At 38.0% G+C, this 20951-nt stretch overlaps 1 protein-coding gene across 1 annotated transcript in view; it reads left to right on the plus strand.

The window, feature by feature from the left end:
• ipo11 (importin 11) overlaps positions 1-20951 on the plus strand; it is a 194003-nt gene that overhangs the window by 52302 nt on the left and 120750 nt on the right. The window contains exons 8-15 of the mRNA XM_072432530.1: positions 1534-1582; positions 5205-5275; positions 6719-6911; positions 8281-8433; positions 9737-9780; positions 11141-11231; positions 11812-11859; positions 14029-14134. Coding sequence (XP_072288631.1) covers positions 1534-1582; positions 5205-5275; positions 6719-6911; positions 8281-8433; positions 9737-9780; positions 11141-11231; positions 11812-11859; positions 14029-14134 — 755 coding nt within the window. The remainder of the gene's footprint in view (positions 1-1533; positions 1583-5204; positions 5276-6718; positions 6912-8280; positions 8434-9736; positions 9781-11140; positions 11232-11811; positions 11860-14028; positions 14135-20951) is intronic.

Below are 20951 nucleotides of genomic sequence, written 5' to 3' on the forward strand. Positions count from 1 at the left end.
ACAGATCTGACCTGTAACTGAGGCCCGAAGCTTCTTGCCATACTGACAAACACTGGCAAACTGGCATACTGGCAAAGCAATAACGTGTCCATGGAGACAAGCAGGTGGCTGACCCTCCACATCACATTTGATCCTGAAACACTGCATTATGATAAGGTTAAACTGAAAAGTTATATTTGATTATATAATAGTTGGTTGTCAGCATTTGCATGTTTTTTTGTTGAGAAAAATAAGACACTTCAAAAAAAAACAAAAATCCTCTACAAAAATATGTTGCCAAATGAACTGCATTGCAGAAACAGCCTTGTGCAAATGTGTGAAAGGAGCTTGTGCCTGAATTATCTTGTCTTTTATTGAGAATTCCAACAAGTTTAGTTTTATTGGAGTAATTCTCACACTGCTGCTAAAGAATGACCAGTTTGAATCGCTTCCCCACACAATGAAGACACTCTTTGTTCTCTTAAAAACTGTCAGAACTAACTGCCCTTTTCACACAAACTGCTTTGACTCGTATGGTTACTTTAACCACTTTAACTAACATGTTTGTGAGCATGTGTTCTACTGTTATATAAATGTATCTAAGAATATGACTGACTGTAAGTGATTTATGAGGAACTGTTTTGAGCTGCCAAGGAGTCTGGTCTCATTTATGCTCTACGTTACAAACTCATTTGATACGTATGGAGATTTTTGTCCATCCTCTGCGTAGTTTTGTCCATCATTTGGTAGTGAACACAGTGCAACAGTGGAAGTTCAACTATTTAAAAAGGGACTAAACAAGCTGCAGAACAAATAAACACTTCTCTCGCCTTGTTTTCTTGATTTAAAAACGGTCTTTGGCGCCTCCATGTTTGTTTTCCTTGTTCTTTTTCTTTCATTTTGATAATTCTCTATATGATTTTCAGCCCCCTCTGGTGGTTATTTAATAAAACACAGATTTGACATTAGAAATCGTGGAACATGTGTTTTGCTGAGTGTTACGAGTGTTGCACATGTGTTTGCTACCACCGCGGCATCGTTGGTTCGAGTCCATCCCTCGACATTTGCCGAATTTCTATACCCTCTCTATCCCCTTTGACTGTTCTATCAAATAAAGCCCAGATAAACTAAACAAAAGAACATCTAAAAACAACAAGTAATGGTTGAAAGTATAGATTCCGTGACGGCAGCTACGCTCTGAACGTTCTGATTTGTTTGCGTACAAAATGGAGCATAAATGTGGACCGTGAAACAAATTGTAAAACTTCTATAAAGTGAGTGTCAAAATTGATACTCTGATAATAATCAATACAAAAACATGTGTTGAAACTCTATTCTGGTGCAACAAGTTTGTTTACTACACCAGACTTATACTAGATAATGTATTCCCTTTCATATAGCGTTGCTGCCACTTCCTTCACACTATATAAAGACATTCCAGCCCAAGCGCACTTTGAACTTTTGCTATGGTTTTGATAATGCTTTTGATCATAGGACATTGTAATTAACCAATCACAAAGTATTAGGATCTCATGCCCTTGTCCTCTTTTCTAGGGCTTCCTGAATGCAGTATTTGAAAGGCTAAAGCAGTTCTTGGAATGCTGTAAGTATTACTTGTCTTCTCGCTCCGATCTTAAGCTTTTCCCTTCGTAAACAAACTAAATAAGCAGAGACACATTTGCTGCACAGGTTTATTGCCTTCACTTTGTCAGTTGCTGGAAAAATACCCAGAAGCATAAGGTCTTGCATAATACTCGTTCTTTTTGCATGGGCCCCCACTCTTCAGGCACTGCACCCATCACTAGTGGAGTTTCACAGGGCTCTACTTTGGGCCAACTCCTATGTTCCTTATACATGTTGCTACTTGGTTTGATTTTAGAAAACATAAATCAGTGTTCTTCTTTAGCATAGCAGGCCGCCATGCTTCAGCTGGTCACCGCCATGCCCAAAAGATACTGCCAGGTATTAAGATCACGGCGAAAAGCACCACAGCGCCAGCACTTCGCACCAGCGAGCGCTGCAGCACTTCTCGCATGGTGCCCGCATCACGCTTGCACGGCAATAGATCACCGCAAATTTTTTAAGCACTTCTCGCTCGCGCCGCCCACGGAGCCCGCACGGTTTGTCTCACCGTCATCCTTCAACCTCAGCCCAGCGAGAACACTGTAAATCATCTTTCCATTTGCTTTGATGATGTAGTTGAAGTTTACTCGCCTATCAAAGTATGTGACAGACTCGGCTCAATCTTTTTCAAACTGCTTGGATAATATCAAATGTTGAATGATGAAAATGTTTTGTCTGGGATCTTGGTGTGAACTCGGGCTGCTTTCTTAAACGAGACAAATTAGCGCAGTAGTATAAAGGTTTTTTTTTCTTTCATTTTGAAAATTTTTAGGAAGATGAAAGTGTATTTACCGTTTAATGGATTATGAAAAAGCTGTACTTGCTTTCATAAGCTCTTGGCTGGACTATACTGTATTCTTTGTGGCCCTCAGAGGCAACTGTTGTTGTCATTTTGGGCCTTACAAAAATAAATTGATTTGATCTTTGAACTTGGGCCGGACCAGGCCTCGATAAAAATACTTCAGATGGTTCTACTAACACATCAGACCCTTGCTCGCACAGATGCACTGGGTACCTGTCAGCTATAGAATACATTTCAAATTTTAGTCTTTTTAAAATGTTTAAGTGTAATTTCCCCAATGAGCTGTCGTCGTTGCATTCCCCGACCGGAGCGTTCCTCTCTGCCGACCTGCTCCTCCTCCACATGTGCCCAGGTTTTCTGCACTGATTGTTAATACAAGTTCAACTACCCCTCCCTTATATTTGTTTTGATATTGTTTTTATTTATATATTTTTATGTTTTATTTCCTACAATATATGTAAATATACAGCACTTTAGTATTTGTTGTTGTGTAAAATGGGCGTTATGAATAAGGGTTACTACCCGGTCAGACGGGGATATTTGGCAGACACCTGTAAGTATATATATGTTAGTTTGTAATCTTGTTGGTACAGTTAAGGTCTTTAGTGTGCAGTGGTATTGCCAAAACTATCAATTTTTAGCTTTAAGTGCCTGGGAACACGGACTATAAACCTGGCCAACATAGCTCTGGTTTGAAAGCACTCCCTTAATTACTACATCAATATAACATGAGCAGCCTCATCTCTCACCTTGTGCAACATTATACTGATTTTAATGTTTCTGTATATAGACCAGGGCTGCAATACTAATCCAAATCCAACTGCAATTTGAATAGTTGCATTTAACAAATCTCAAAGGTATTATTTATTTCTATTTATGTCCTCAAAAAAAACAAAATGTCTTCTTTCAATTAAAAAAAATAAATGTAGTAAGTAATTACATTTTTATTATTTTAAAACACCTTTAATAATTGTGACCATTTAATTAGCTTCACAGTTCATATTTCAGTCTTCTCTCAAGTGCTCTGATTGGCATTCTAATTTATTTGTTGTGATGACGCTTACGTTGGTAAAGGAGCAGGCGTAAATCAGTGGACTTGTTTCTGTTATTAACTTGTTTTGGATCGATATTGCAATTTAGAGTGTAACAATGCAAAATAATTATCTTTGTGCATCATCACTTCTAACTAAATAACCTACAAAAGCATAATATGTCTTTGCGATTGGATATTTTTCTTGTCCATCCCTTTCATGGAGCAGCCTTAACTTGTGTTTACCGTGTGGATGGTGATGATGGTGTTGTTTTGGGCAGTAGATAGGAGCGCTCACAGGCCTCTCAGCTGCTGTGCCAGATAAGGTCAGTTAAAATGGGCTTTTTGTAGCTGTCTTTATGCTCCGTTCAGATGTCAGATATGTGCCGTCTGCGCACTCGGCCTGCTGCCACACCTGTCAAGCCATGATAAAAGTTTCATCCCGGTGTATTGGTAATTTCTGTTTCTCATTCTTAACATGGCTAAAGTTTTATAATTAATAAAACAAATTGCTGTTTATAATTAATAAAACAAACTGTTATTTTACTTCTCAAAAGTGGGGAAAAAACAGAATAGGTTTCTATCTATTTTCACTGATATCCACCCCACTTCATTGTGCCAAAAGGAAATGAAATGAAATGAAATAAAATAAAATTGAAATTATTTCTAGTCTCTATAAGGGCTCTTTACTGTGAGGTCACTCAGTCAGAATGGCATGATAAATGTTAGAATGAATCAATGACCCTCTGCTTTATGGAGGTCAGATTTGTTATACTTATTCTTTACATGCTTAAAAACTACATAAACTCAACTGAACTGAAAACAATACTTTGTTTGGATGTTAGCAATAGCAGTAATGTGGTTGGGAACTGTACTTCTAACGGGGCCAACTGTTATGTAGACCCCTGATCTGTGTGACTTTGGTGACTTTACTTCATATATGCTTGCACTATCAGCTGTCTTGTACCATTATGTGCACAAGCCATCGCATAGACACAAAGTCAATAGAGTGTATTGGTAATTTGCATAATTGCTGATCTGTAGGAAATCTGTTCTTAGAGTCTGTTAACCTTTGTAATCAATGGTGTCACTCCAGATCAGCCGTGATTGAAATGTGCATGTGTCTAACGAGATTGGAAGCGACATTCAGGGTGATCACAAATGACTGCTACAATGCTGTCAATTAAGTTAACACGGCAGCCAAATATCAACGGCAGTTAACTTCTTTATTGCCACCGCTTTTATTGTGCCAGCATTAATAGCCAGACAGAAAATTAATGGTTCTAATTTATTGTTTTGGTTTATTGGACTTCAAATGATTAAGTATGCATCAAAACGTGGCATGGATAAGCGTTTTTTCAGATTGGAGGGAAGTAATTTGTAGTCGAAATAAAGTTTTTGATTGGTTAAATGAAATTGCTTTCGTTGCAAAACAATTTCATATTTAATCTGCAAATTCGCAGCAAGAATAGAAGTTATAGTTTTTTGTTTTTTGCAATCAACATTCAAGACTGGAAAATATGTTTTTTGTATCTTTGGCATTATTATTGTTAACATTTGTCTGATTGTCGATTGTTTGTGTGTTTATTATCTTCTAATGGAAAGGTGTTTTAAATACATATACCTTGGTAAATGATAATTAGCTTGTTGATTAATTTCTTTTTATTATTCAAAGAAGTTGTGTGGTTAGCCAAAGCTACATAACCAGAGTCAACTGTGGAATAATTTTAACACATTTACAAACTTCTTGTTCTTATTCCTCTTTTCCAGGTCGGCAAGTTGGCCCTGGGAGTCCCTGCAGGGAGAAGCTGGAGAAAACCATTATCTTGTACACCAAAGTTGTAAGTGCAGTGTTCTCGCTGAGGGTTTTAGCATGCCCAAAAGATGCCGCCAGGTATTAAGATCACCGTGCAAGCGCCATATCGAGCGAGCGCCGTAATACTTACGGTACTAGTAATTTAGTACTAACATTTTTTAAGTACTTTTTGTGAGCGCCGCCTACGGGTTAGGCCTTCAACCTCACTGAAGTGGTCATTTCACTTTACAATACAAAAACACTGTAATTTTCTATAGTGTGAAATATTGCTCTTACATTTACTTACAAATTCAAAATGCAGATGTTTTGGCATTGTTTATGGTTAATATTCATGTCCCAATTTAGCATCTTTTTTCTAATGTCCTGATTCTGTTTTTGAAAGTTCCAATTGTAAATCCATGATATGACTTGGGGGAATTAAGCCCCATAATTTAAAGTAGGGCCCAATAAATTGAAACTGATATACTGTAAAATACTTATGAATTAGATTAGATTTAATTAGATTTATTAAAGTGACATTTACTGTTCTTTTGCCTCTCCACAGTGAATTTTAAAGGGTGAAAGTATGTGGCACAAAATTATTTTTGATAGACTTCTACTATTGTGAATTCACAATGCTACAGGTGCAGTTAACCTCATTAATATGACGCTGTAATTGGCACGCGTGAATGCCGACCATTAAACTGTTACCATCCACCTGCCCGCCGGCGCGCAATTACCATATTTTAAAAGTTCTATTACATCGTCCCACAAAATTGTAAAACAGTTTGACACAGTTGGCACATATTTGGATCACTTGTTCTGAATATACTTTTTGATACAAAAAATGCCTGTTCCTAGAGATCTGAAACTTTACACAGTTGTTGTCAACAAGATAAACAGCACTTGCAGTGAACAGCATAAGCACACAATGAAGTATGTCTTGCTCAGGACTTTTACAAATTGACAATATTCAGGCGAGACTAAATTTTTTTTAATTTTGTATGTGTAGGCTTCTGTAGTGTGAGTTCTGAAGCCCTATGTCATATGCACATCTGCAGAAACTAGAAGGCCTAAGCTTTCTAATGATGCATCACACTCACATGTGGAACCTACGATCCTCTTTTAATAAGCAATGGCATTTGGGTCCAACCATTGTGCACAGGGCGAAATAGGTGGATGGTAACAGGTTAATGCTTCATAAAATAGTACCTTTGTTACCTGCAATTTGAATCACAACATGTCTCTTATTCATTGGAGAAAAATGCTAAAGAGTAAATTACTGAAAGCCAGGCCAATGTCGCCTTCAGTGATCCGACGTGCGGAGGCGTGTGCGCCGCAAACCTCTTCCATAGAATGCCCATAAACAAAGCCAATAGGTTTTGCTCATTGCATTTTAGGCTTGAATGCACCCTTTTATATTTTAATTTGATGTTTTCTTAATAATGATATGCAAAGCCATTTCTGCCTCCTCTTCTCTCTTCTTCAGTTGTTAGACTTTCTGGAGCAGCACCCATGTGCATTCATCCCCCACATCCAGCGCTCCCTGGAATTTGCAGTGAGTTATGTGTTTACGCCTGCCGGGGAGGGAATCACCTTTGAACGCTTCATTGTCCAATGTATGAACCTCATCAAAATGATCTTGAAGAATGAGGCCTACAAACCCAACAAGAACATAGAAGGTGAGGCCCAGTCTAGTTCAGTGGTTAGCTAGAGCTGTTCAATAAACATAGAAGAAACTTTTTATTTTTGTGGTTGTATTTCATATAGTTCTGGTTATTGAACCAGTGATATAAAATAATTTCAATATTATTTATCATCAAGTAGCTGTATAGTGACTTACCGAGCATTGTTTAGTCCTAATTCTGGTTTAGCTCTGGTCTCGTTGTGTTATAATTTACGGTTTAGTATCAGTTTTTTGACGTGGTGTGTGAACGCACCTCTAGCCTTAATATTTGTATTTAAGATGTTATTTAGCACACACAGGTAATTTGAAAGCGAATGGAGAAGCGCTCAAAGAGATCATTGAATGTTTTGAAAAGCAACAACGCTGTGGTAATGTGAGTGTGACAGCACCTCACCAGCTCATGTTTATTTCAAACCCTCACAGGCCTCTAGTGCTTCATTAGTCATAGAGCGCCGTCGTGGTCTTTGTTCTGCCAGCTCCCAGGATCAGTGCTGCACCCGCTTTATTGAAGATGTTTCTCCTCAGCAGTCGTTAGCTGACAGGAACCAAACCCAGCCTCTGCAATGCTCAATGATGCTGCCATTTCATCTCGCCATTTTTTGAGCGTGCTCTGATCTGATAACTTAAATGTTCTAATAAGAAGTTCGGTTGTGGCTTTTTGAATTACTTTTGAACGATTTGTGTATAACCTTCCCTCATTATCAGTCAAATGTGTTCTGGAAGATCAGAGTCGATATTTTCTTTGCTACAAAGACGGGGGTAACGTCAGGCTACAATTTCACATTTAATCCAGTGTTTCTCACACTGGTGGTGCTAAATCCACATGTTTTTCTTATCATTTAAAGAAATACACTTACAATTTGCTTTTTGTTAGTCCTCATTTCTATATAATAATAATAATAATACAGACTTATAATCAGTGCCATTTAACATAAAACAGTACACATTTCTTCCTCCAAAGTTTGAACTCTGCTCCAAACCACATGTTTTCGCTGACAGTTAAGGTGCTAAGATCCAGGCATCTTATTGGCGGTTAGAAGTGACTGAATCTCGATCTAAATTAAAATGAAATGTTAATTGCACAGCCCTAATTAAAAGCGTCATTAAAAAAGACAAAAACTGCAATATATTTGACAGATTTTATATTGTCTGGTTGTAGGTTGTATAATTATTTATGTATTAAGATGGCTATTTATCATTAACATATGCTGTTCTTAAAATTGACTCCGTGGGAGTTACTCACTAAAGTGAAGGTTGCTATTAAGACACCCTGGAACCTTAAACTATGTATTGCAGCTCCTTTGGGTGCCAGGAACTTCAATTATCACACTTTTCACGATTTTCACTCCTCCTTCTCTTTGCAGACAGTAAACCGGAGAGTCTGGAGGCGCATAGGTTCAAGACTGCGTTCTTCACACACCCCACACTCACCGAAATTGGGCGCAGACTGGTATCACACTACCTCCTGCTCACAGAGGAGGAACTGGCCATGTGGGAGGAGGACCCAGAGAGCTTCGGTATTTACTCAATCTAATTTGTCCCAGTTTCCCGTGTATGGGATGAAAATCAAACAAATTTACTCTATGGGTGTGTCAAAATATCGATATATCTTGACTTCATTTTATACTTCAGTATCGATATCATGAGTAATTTGTGGTATAATTATTTATTTATGGATAGGCTCCAGTCACCCGCGACCGCGAAAGGGAACAAGCGGTAGAAAATGGATGGATGGATGGATGAATTATTTTGTGACCGCTCTACAATTTAGTTGCTTGTTTAAAGAAAGAAAACCATTTGACATTTTGACTGTTTTGATGATTAAAATGGGTGTATTCATTGCAAGCTTGTGCAGGTCGAGGTTTAACAAAGAACATTTTAAAAATGTATTGGGTTCTTTAACAAATAGTGATATATCATAGAATATCATCAGCAATATATCGATACTTTCCTATATCACAAAATCGGAATATTATGGCATCGTGAGCCGTGTTTCATGTATTGCATCAAATCGTGAGGGACCCTGTGATTTCCAGCCCTAATTTACACACGTGCAAAACAGTTTCTGTGTGTGCGTGTGCGTGTGCGTGTGCGTGTGCGTGTGCGTGTGCGTGAGCGCACGGCTCAGCTCGCTACTGTGTAGCAGGTGATGAGAGACCAGAGGAAAGCTCTGACCAATGTCGGGTGAATAAAAGATCTCATAACACTTTGAACAATGAGAGTATAGAAAGCAAAGCTCAAAGGGTTGGCGTGATTACAACCTGGTTGAAGATTGAGCCTATTGTCGAAAAGTGTCTGCACTTTATTATATCTCGGCGACAGAATGGTGCAGATTCCTGCTCAAGGCTGTCAAACCTTTCAAATGCAAAAGTAAAGTTATTGTGATATAAACAATCACATTAAAAGCTCTACACATTTGGACTATATATATTTAATTGAAATTACTTTTCAACAATACATCTGTGAATGATTAAAATATGTCTTGCTCTTTTATAATTAGTTGAATTTTGAGCTGCTGCGTCTAAAAGGATTGTCATAGCACCAAAATATTAAGAACTATATTTATCAGACAAGCACTTTAAGGCCTAGTAATGCATCCATACCTTCTTGTTCATCAAATGGAATGTGTGCACAAATGATCAGAATTTAACACTGATTATGCATTTGGTAAAAACAATTTACCACCCAAACCTACTCTCTCTTCACCTGTATCCGTATTTATTATTTTATTTTCTCTCTTCCTGTCTGTTTTGATCAGACTTTTTGCTACCCTTGAAATATGTTTTCAATCTTTTGATCCATTTTCCTCCCCCTCCTCAGCTGTTGAAGAAACCGGCGGTGACTCTTGGAAATACAGTTTGCGGGTAAGTCAAAACACAGCTTTTCAACAATACCCAATTTAGCACATACCGATCGCTCACATCTGTTGAAATATTCATGTCTCCCGAGCGGGTGCGCGTATTTACGTATACATTCTGCAGTGTTTAGTTCAGAGGCAGTATGCAGATTTAGACTTCAGCTTTAGACTTCCCGGTGGTCCCCAGGGCTTGAGCCTTCATCTCCCAGGCAGTGTCAAGTCACGCAGCTCCGGCTTATCTTCAGCTGTTTGAGTCGGGGCATAATCTCCATCCACTCCTCCTTTTTATTTCATTATTTTTTTTTTGTCAGTCCTTCCCCTCCGTCCCTAATAACCTCTCCATCTCCAGACTGTCCTGATTCATTTAATGCCGGATGACAAACATGTGCGCTGCTGTTTTGAAGAGCAGTGCTGTTTCATTGACACTGCAAATGTTTAAAGGGATTCCCACTGCAACCCATACTTTCCATACTATTACTATTACTTTTACTCTGTAACTCTGTAACAAATGGCGGGTCGGCCCTCTGCTTGTCTTGTTGGAGATGTTAGTGCAGCAATCTTGAAATGATTCAATTACAGGGGTTTTTATTGCTCAAAAATACAGTGAAAAATATATACTTAGCGGGGTAGCCTTTCCACCGATGTGAGATAAGTTTAATGCCATACTTGAAAACATTCCAAGCTAATCAGTAAGGACTGATTTTTTTATTTTTATTTTATTTTAAATTATTTATTTAAACACTCCCAGCAAAAATGTCAAAGAATAAATCTAGAATCCTTCAGACCAAACCTTTTTGGGATGACTATTTGAATGTATATTCTCCTACTTATATTTACTTTATTTTAAGCTTGGTCTTTTCAGTAGCTTGGACCTTTTTACTCGCAGATATTTACTGTAGGGCAGTCTTAAATTAGCAGATGTATAGAATGTCACTCTTAGTTCATACTTAGGTCGCCAATCGACACAGATGATTAGAAATGACCTCCCGTACAAAAGGGCTGTGTAGCTCATATTCAGACCTCATTTAACCTTTGACTCGATGTACAGACAATACACAAAACACAGTTGTGCGTTGGCTCAGTTTAAGCCGTCATTTATCATTCTGTTGCATTAAAGAAACCAATAAGCTTCAACAGAATAAAATGCTGATGCACTGTCTTTCCAAGAGGTTGAGTATGTGGTATTTTTCCCAGCTATATCTGTTCTGAAATATTTTGGAGTGTGTAATTTCCACTGGACTTGATATCAAACAGTGCTATGAAGCACATTAAAAGCATCCACTAATTCTACAAATTCTAACAACCTACTGTATAGCAAGGGCTTTAATCTGTGAAGCCTGTATTTCACATGTTCATTCCCTTTTCAGCCCTGCACAGAAGTTTTGTTTCTGGACATCTTCCACAACTACAGCCAGACACTGACCCCAGTGCTCCTAGAGATGGTGCAGAATCTTCAAGGTCAATTATCTATTCGCTTGCCTTTTTTAATATGTCATTCGCATGTCATTCTAGGAAAGCTATTGTAAATATTAAGGAAGTCTCTATTTTTCTATAAATAAAGTACATTTGTTTTGTACAGCAAAACTCCGCAGATCAGATCAAGGCTGCAACTGTGACTGTTTGTGATTTGCTAATTGCGATCACTCTGGTCCGACTTTGACCAGCATGTTTTTGGAAGTAGGGAAACCTGTTCAGAGATTGGTAGAACATACAAACTCCACTCAGAACGGCACTGGGCAGTAATCGATCTCGGTACACTGCCCATGGTTTCTCTTGGAATTGATAGTGTTAGTGTTTCACGTTGAATTTGTTGAATAACACTAATGAGCGCTGCTGTGGCATTGTTGGAGGCGGCTCTAACGACTAAATCCCTGTACAAAAGGATTGTAACAAATACGTCTGGAAATGTATTTTTGGGCTTATCAAACGGTTTTAGATCGAAATGAAATTTTATTTCGATCTAAGATGAAATACTTGTTATTTAAATGCTCTGAGTCATATTGTGTCAAGGTTTGGGTGACAAATTTGCTTCTTTTAGGTCCAACCAATGTGGAAGACTCTGTTAATTTACTGATGAAGGATGCAGGTGAGTTCATGGAAATTATTTATAGTTTTTTTTATATATTTTTTGCAAACACTGGCTTTTTCTACACCACCACAGCATGTATGAAGGGCCTTTTCTAAGGCTAATGGAGAGACATGTAATAAATATGGATTCCTGTGGGGATGTCAGCAGTGGGTTGACAGTGGTGATAAAATGTCGCTTACAATGATTGAATTAAATGGTGAGATTAGCAGCACCATGTAATCGTGACTAAGAAAGAAGGCTAAAGAGCTAATGGCTGATTTACAACAGCAGGGTGACACGATTCAAATGAAACGTATTATAACTGCGCTGAAATGTATTGCCATTCAATGTTTCCGAAAGCATAATGTAGAAAGAGGTGGGAGGTGGAAGTATAACAATATTGGATAATATTACTGCACTTGTGTGGTTTTGTGGTTTTTCACTTTTTGTGTAATACTTAAACCTCAAGCGTGTTGTAGCACATTTCTCATAGGGTGCAATAATATTGTCCAAATATAATTTTCGGAAAATCCCCAAACATAATTGGATACTTTTTTGGTCAATATCACCCACCTGTAATGTAGAAATGTAAAGATACAAGATAAAACATCTTAAATTCCAAATCTCATGCTCTAATGACCAAATGAAAACCATGAGATGTTCTGTATTTGCATCCAGGCTATACTAGCCACCTGCTGGGACCCTTTTCATAGCACACAGATGCTACAAATTGGCGTTCTCCTGTGAAGCAGCTGTTCAGATAAGTTACCTGACAGCTGTATGGTAACAGCGCGTGCTTTAGACTTGAATTTAGGTTTAAAAGTGCCCTGACAACGCTGTTGCCTGAATTGTAACCAAATTTCTTCACACACATACTACTCGGGCAGCTCTTCCGGATGCCTCCTGGTCGCCTCCCTGGGGAGGTGTTTCAGGCATTTCCCACCGGGAAGAGGCCCCGGGGAAGACCCAGGACACGCTGGAGAGACTATGTTACTCGGCTGGCCTGGGAACGCCTAGAGGAAGTGTCTGGAGAGAAGGAAGTCTGGGAGTCCCTGCTCAGACTGCTGCCCCCCCGACCCGGCCCCGGATAAAGCGGCAGAAAATGGAAATGAAAATTAGACCATGTGGAAACGACTGACTGTCCTCAGTTTAACTTTACCCTTTTCTGATTCTGATTCTTTACATGATGAATGCTGGGATATTGCCAAGTCCTTATGAACATGGTTTAATCTGATTTTCGCCCCTCGAGGCAACTGCTGTTGGGATTTTGGGCGTTACCAAATGAAATGAAATTGAATTGAATCCTAAAAAAACATCATTTTATTCTTGAGTTATCTTATAGATCACTATAGATCATTATATTGTCAGTGGCTGCGGATTATTAGATTATCAGATTATTAAAATTATATTTAAACAGCTAAATTATCGGATTTGTTTCTGATCATGGGCCCTCCGATCAGGTTTTGCAGTTTTCATACCATATGATAAATATTAAAGGTGTAGAAATAATATAATTATTTTAGTTTTCATGTAAACATTCCAATGTCACAACTTTTTCCAGTAAAGTAAAAGTTTGCTAAAGTATGATTTTATCACCTCAGGCTTTAATCTAGACTCAAATAGTTTAGCGACCTGGAGCGGGTGATCTGTGCTTTTACCTCTACACTTTATTTTAGAGCTGATTTTAAGATGTTATTTTTTGTTTTTAATAGTGCTTCATGGACTGGCCCCCGCGTACATTTCAGACCTCATTGTTCCCTGCACTCCTGTGCGCTCGCTGAGGTCTGAGGGCCAGTTCCAATTTCTTGTCACATAAAACGGGGCGATCGGGCCTTTCCTGTTGTCGGCCCCAAACTTTGGAACGCTCTTCCTCCCACATAAAGACTGCACATTTAGTTGATGCTTTTAAGTTTCATTTAAAAATTGCACTTTTATTCACTGGCATTTAACCCGGCATGAGAATTGTGTGGTCCTCTGACCGTCTTTTATTATTTTGTATATTTTATATTGTTTTTAATTATTTTTTTATGTGGTTTGTATGTATTTATTTACTTTTATTTTTTAACATATTTTGCTTGTGCTTATTTTGTACTCTGTGCAGCACTCTAGAGACTTTGGCTGGTAAAATGTGCTATACAAATAAAGTTTGATTGGATTATATGTAAGTATATTTCTGTATGCTTGCAGTGTACAATGCAGTGGGCCTGGCCGCCTATGAGCTTTTTGATAACGTGGACTTCGACCAGTGGTTCAAAAATCAGCTGCTTGGGGAGCTGCAAGTCAGTCATCACAGGTATGGCACTGCATTTGTTATTTAACAGTGATTGTCAACAAGCATACGGGATATGGGCCGGCATGGTGGCTGAGCGGTTAGTGATGAGGAAAAATAGATTTGTAAAGATGGACAAGATTTTTCCATCTTTACAAATCTATTTTACTACAAAAAACACAAAACATGACAGAGTAAAACAAAACGCAAAACCACACAAGAAATCAAAAAGGCTCACGCCATAAATTGTCCAACGTATTTGTCCCATTTAGTCCAAAGTTTGTCAAACAAGTACATTTTCAAATTGAGTCCGAAGGTCACTTTCCCATTTTATGAATTTCAATCATAATTTGTGTCCAATTGATCTTTGGTTAAGTTTATGCCACCTGTCCATTTGGTTTCCATGGCCTTCTTTCCCTTCTGCCTGTCCAGTGTTTGTGAACAGTATGACAGTCCCAAAACACAACCAATGATGGGCGATCGTGTGTGTGTGTGTGTGTGTGTGTGTGTGTCTATATATATGTGTATATATGTGTATATGTATATATATATATATATATATATATATATATATATATGTATATATATAATCATCTTCATTAGTCAAAAACTATTTCCCTCTTTGTCCCACTAGATGTCTGAGGGAGAAGTTTATGTACCCTCAGTTTGTTTTGTAGGTTGCAGAGGCATGTAGGTTGCAGAGGCAGCAGAGGTTCCTAGTCATTGTGCCCTTATCAACTTAAATTAATGGAACTAGAGTGAAGTATCTTTAAAGCTAAAATGATGAGATTTTCAAAAAAAGCCTCTTGAAAACCCCTGAAAGCGAAGCAGGATGTGGTAGTAATAATAGTTCTGTGGCTGTGGCTGGCTGGGTATGTTTTTCACTCACTCACTGACACTCAAAGCTGCTGTTTTGTCTGACTTCTCTCTAAAGTGATGTTCAAACGCACCAATGCCAAAATTAAGCTAAAGTATCATCTTGTGTATGTGAATACGGTGCGGTCTAATCAGGCAGCATTAATGTCATTAGTGGTGTCTAGTGAATGGTGTACTTAACATTTTCACATCTTCTCCACGCAAGTCAAACTAATTGACTATTAACCTCAGTTCAGCTATTAATTATTGCCAACCGCACAGTCGGAAATGATTAAAGAGCCAAGCGAAGGAAGCTGAAAGGGAAATGCTGTGCTTCCGGTGGTCGAGTGGTTAAGGCAAAAACTAAAAACTAAAAAATGAAAGGGAAACATTTAATCTTATTTTTATTTTTTAATTTACATCCTTAAGTGTACATTTGCTCATCATCTTTTACTCCTATGGTTACATGATGCCTCAAAAAATAACTTTTAAAATGCAATTTACATGTTACTAAGGTTGGGATGAGACATAATTCTCAAAAAACAAGATTATCTGGATTTAAAAAAAAAAAATTAAGAAACTTTTCCACTGATCATCAGTATTGCGCCCATCACATGGCACTAGATCTCGTTCCATCCCTACATATCACGTTTTTAAATAGATTTTTAAATGAATGATGACCTAAACACTGACATAAAAGTCATATGTTTTTATGCAAAATGTCAGCTAAATTATTGTGCTATTTGGCTGTACTTCACATCATTTAGAATGATAAATAATGAATGTCCACTCCTGTTTGTGTATATTATGATTTTAAACGTCGTTTCACAGCACATTTTTTTGTAGTTTTTCCTTACATGGCTGAACATTTCTGAAAACAATATCATGGGAATAGAAATAGAATGATAAAATGTTGTCAAAAGTGACGTCCTGGAGGGTTCGCGTGATGAAGTGGTGGAGAACAAAGAAGTGCCCTGCGTAGAGAGACCAGGGGCTGTCCAAAACAAAGAGGGCAGCCCACACAAGGTCTGCCGCAGGGGTCAGCGCTTACGTCTGAGTGCAGGGGCTGCAGGTGTTGCTCTGTCTGTGTGTGTCTGTGTGTGTAGTACAGCCCACTCACTGCAGGTGCCGGTACATCACATCCATAGCTGCACAAGTCCTCAGTTTACCTCTACTACTAAGAAAGTACCAATAGAAAGTTCCATTTTTCTGCTTCATGCACATTTGAGAGAATAGATTTTTGAGCCTTTAACCCCATCATGCCTCTCATCAAAAACATGCCTGAAGTTGCATTTCCCCCACGAAAAAGCCCTCATTTTAAGTCCATCATTGCACTCTGATCATTTCTGCCTTCCTTTTTTCTTTTTTTTCTTTGTTCTTTGTCCAATTCCCACTGCTGACAGCAGAGAGGGTTAAGATAAGAAAAGAACAGATCACTTATAGGAAGTTTGAAAAACACTCGACACCTACTGTAAATATCATGCTGGAAACAAAGTGTGTTTGTGAATAAGAACTCTACACATCAGTATTTTGTAGACTGGTGCGTTGGAGGAGACAGAGCAGCCCAAAATACATCAGTAGAAAAGATTTCGGCACACTGCCTTACTGAATTAATGAATTTATTATGAGATGAACATTAGGCCTTCATCAGGCACAACAGGCATGAAGAAATGTTGTTAATGTCCAAATACATTTTACTTGTGGCAATGTGCGAGAATCTTTTCTTTTGAAGTTAGGAAATGTGAAATACTAATGCCAAGGTGACCAAAAACATGTTTAAAAACGCATATGTCTGCATTAAGGACATCCCAAATGAATTAGACATGACAGTAAAGCGATTATGTTCCTTAGTACCAACATATTGTCATGACACAAACATTTTAAACTCTATTCTTATACTAGGGGACATTTTTTAATTGATCTATTGTTGATTTTGATACCACAATGATGATAAAACACCTTTCTAGACGATACATTGCAGTTTGTATCACAAAATAATAACATTGAATTTTATGGTTTCAGAGGACATCACACCATTCTATTAGCCAATAATATTTAATACAGATGAAAGGTATAAATGCTGATTTTTGTTGTAATACGAGAAATCGATTCAAGATGTGTGAATTCACCATTTAGATATTTCATTGCCAAGTACAAAGTAATCAAGAGGGAAATTGCTCTTGTCCCCCATGTTGGGTGTGAGATCACATTCTATGTGAAGGTAATTGTGTGTGTCCTACTCAACCCTCATCACTGATTCCATGTCTTGCAAGTGACATTTTATATAAAATAATCAACCCACCTAATTATGCTACTCGGGGACAGTTGCTGGATCTACAGCTGATATAACAGTATTGCAAAGTAACCCTGCAGCCAGCTAAGTCGAAACAGTGGTAGAACATGAATGAATAATAGTATGTATTGATTTTGTCGATCATAATTTTCCATTTTCATTCAAGGAATATTGTGATTTGATTGCAATTATTTTCACTCAAACTAAGAAATATGTTTTTTAATCCCTAATTTGCTTTAAGGAAGCGGCACAAGTAACTATACTATAATGTTGGGTTATCAGAAATTTACCTTCAGTTGTTTTTCAGTAATCCAGCATGAGAAATATATATATATATCGGTACATACCCATTATGCTGAGTACTTGCAATTTTAAAGTTGCTGGAGCCATACTGTCTTCATGCTTGTGTAAGTGCTCTTTTCATAAAGTGCCCATTAAAATGTAATAATTTGACGCCCTGTGATATACTTGGAAGCACTCTAAAATAATGAAGCCTAAAACGTTTATGCGAGTTATCACCAATCACTCGTCATGTCATAAGCTGTGCAGCACATGTTTGAGTCCTATTGTGAGAAATTCATGCGCAAAAAGTTCCAGGCATTTTAGATTTAATAATCCTTCTAAGAGCCAATTATTATACAGAGGCTAACTTGCTTCAATTACCTGATTTATCCCTTACCCTTTTCTTGACTACATAACTTCCATCAGAGTTGCTTAGGCAAAATTTCCGCTTTTAACTTTGTTTATAATGTATCTTATAATGATGCAGAGCCCAGACTAAGTAGTGCCAGTCTCCCATTCTCTCAGGCTCATTTGAACACTTGTCAGGCACTGTTGTGAGCTCTGATTTAGAAGTTCCTCTGTCGCCTATGTCTCTGAACTCTTGTAGCAATTCTGGTGAATCCCATGTTTAGTCCTCTTTATACAAACACTCATGCAGCCGTCTTTTATAACCCTGTCCCTATTGTTGCCTGTCTAGTGTTTTATTTTTATTTAGTCGGGAACAAAATACATTATGATGACGATATGGTGAATGTGAAGATTAATTACATTTGCAGTTACATGACACGGCTTAAGCCAGGCCAACGCCCTTTCCTTGGTTTCATCACGGGCCGCGTAATATCAAGTCTTGTCTTTATTCATGACTCAAAACACTGACGAGGTTCAGCTAACAACAAAATATATCCCATGGCCCTTACAAATTAAAATACATTCACCTGCTTTGTAAATATATTGTAGTTACATAATTCATTATTTCTACCCTTTCTCACAAAGTATGTTGCTCTAATTTAGTTTTAAATGTGGTGCAAGTGCCCACACAGAAAATTAAAGTTTAATGCACCAGTGCAACAAAACCAAAAGGTTAGTCTTGAGCTCTGGTGCATAAAATAACTAATGTAATGTAGGAGGGGTGGATAATAATGGCAAACAAAACGACTTGCACTTTTTCTTTGCAGTGACATAGACCAATATCTAAACTCATTTCATTTGAGAACATGATTGTAGTGTTCTAAACAATATGATTAGCAAGTAAAGGCTGGTTATACCTTTGTTTGCTTTGGACATTCAAATAAATTAATTGACTATTTAATCAGTTGCGACATATTGTGCCGCCCTAAGTGGCATGTTGATGTAATTTAGCATCATAGTCATGCTCCATATTAACGGTGAAGTTGTGACTTTGATTGTTGCCTGCTTTGTAGCTCTACCTCTCCTCCACCCTTGTGTGCTTGATGTCTTGTGAGCCTGAGCCCACCACATCATACATGTGACGTCTTGTATGATCTGCAGAGAAAAAAACGCTCGCTTGGATCCGTCAACTATAGACCCCATGTTTCTCCAGAAATGTATTTTTGTGTTCAGGTGGGACCGGTGGACTTACTTACACTTCAGATGAAGCTGTTTGTTTCAGGTAGTTAGCAGCTGGCTAATGCTAGTTTACTTATTATTTCGTGGCTACGCTAATAAATGTTAGCCTACTTGCAGACAGTTTTGACAAACCTGATTGTCTTTCAGGGTCAGACAATCACTCGCCTGCACACAAGCTCTGTGCTCTTGAATGCTTTGATAGCTTGTCCAGTGCAAAGGACTTGTCGACGAGGAAGCTTGGATGTAAATGCCCGCAAAAGCTTGTTGTGGCAAGTTGTCTCTGATTTTAAGTGTCGCGACTCGCCGACCCATAACCCAGAGCCCATAACTTCTGTCTTCTTGAAGTCATGAGTTATGCACACATGACTAATGTTATGCATTGTTTTTCATAACTATGACTGCTAACAGCGGAGATGGGCGAAAGCCTGTGAGGTCTTCATAATGGCGGTAACATCATACAAGTCACGTGACTGAAACCCATGGATACTATACTAGGGCTGCCTAAACTCTTTTGGTCATCACTACATGATCAATATTTTTATAAGCCATGTTTAAGTTGATGGAATGAAATAAACTACTACTACCACACCACCACCACTACAGTTTTAATTAAAGTTCACGTCATTTAAAAATATAGTCCTATTAATCTATTTACCTGTAACAGCATTGAATATCTATTACTACTACTACCACCATACCACCACCATACCACCACCACAGTTTTTTTTTACAGTTCACGTCAATTAAAAATAAAGTCCTATTAATCTATTTACCTGTAACGGCATTGAATATCTTAAATTCAACAGTTTGAGTGTACAATCCAAAAAAGTAATTACCATGACAGTGAATTGAAATGGCCTTACATGGTTTTCCATGGTTCTATTTTGAAAACCCTAAGCAACACTACCATGACCGCTTTGGGGTACTGAATAGAATTAAGCCAAGTGCATTCATCCTTAATGATGTGGTGAGAATGAAACAATCAAACATTAGGCAGACAATTCAGACATTTCAAATGTCCCCCGATGTGTGGTATATATGCGGTCATGGTTCAGCTCTCCCAGAAGACAGACCCCTGCTGCCTGTCTGAAAGAAGCTGTATCAGTGTAGATGAGTCATATGTGACCTTTTGTTCTGAATGACTACACCTCAACCCTCTCGTCTTTGCAGCCTTTTCCACTGCACACTTGCACTTGCTCGAGAGATTACCGAAGCTTTCCCATACTGTTCGGGCTACTTCCAATAATAATGAGCTTATCCACAGATGTTTACAATTATAGTTATAAAGCATTTTTATGGCCAAGAACCCGAGTGGTTGGCGAAAACTTTCACCTTCCCCTGAAGTTATTGTCTCCATTGTGATGACGGCAAGGACTCTATGTTTAGGTGGCAGTTCATTTTAGTATTTGTGCCAACAGAGAAACCAACAAATGAGATATTTAGTACAGTACTTTCATAAAATGGATGCGACAAATGTAAAAAAAAATAATACAACAAATCAATGTGTAATCTCAAAAGGAAACTATTGTTCTAACTTTATTGATCCATGAGGGAAATGACTTCAACACAGCAACTCAAAATTACACTGTAAAATAAAAGCTATATTAGTGACGAAAAGCAATTGAAATCTCAGATGTGAATAATAGAGAAAATTAAATTATATTTGCAAATGTACAGATTTGAATAGTTGGATGTAATAAAAATGTTTACACTGCCTGTCCAAAAAAAGTCGCCACAGAAAAGAAAAATGCTTCAGCCTTTAGCTTTGATTACAGCAAACATTCTGCAGTAAGAAAATATTTATTTCCATCCAGTGTTGCTTTA

This window comes from Eucyclogobius newberryi, unplaced genomic scaffold, assembly GCF_026437365.1.
Source record: "Eucyclogobius newberryi isolate DKJ021-1_F unplaced genomic scaffold, fEucNew1.0.hap1 SCAF_6, whole genome shotgun sequence".
In the NCBI taxonomy this organism is placed as follows: domain Eukaryota; kingdom Metazoa; phylum Chordata; class Actinopteri; order Gobiiformes; family Gobiidae; genus Eucyclogobius; species Eucyclogobius newberryi.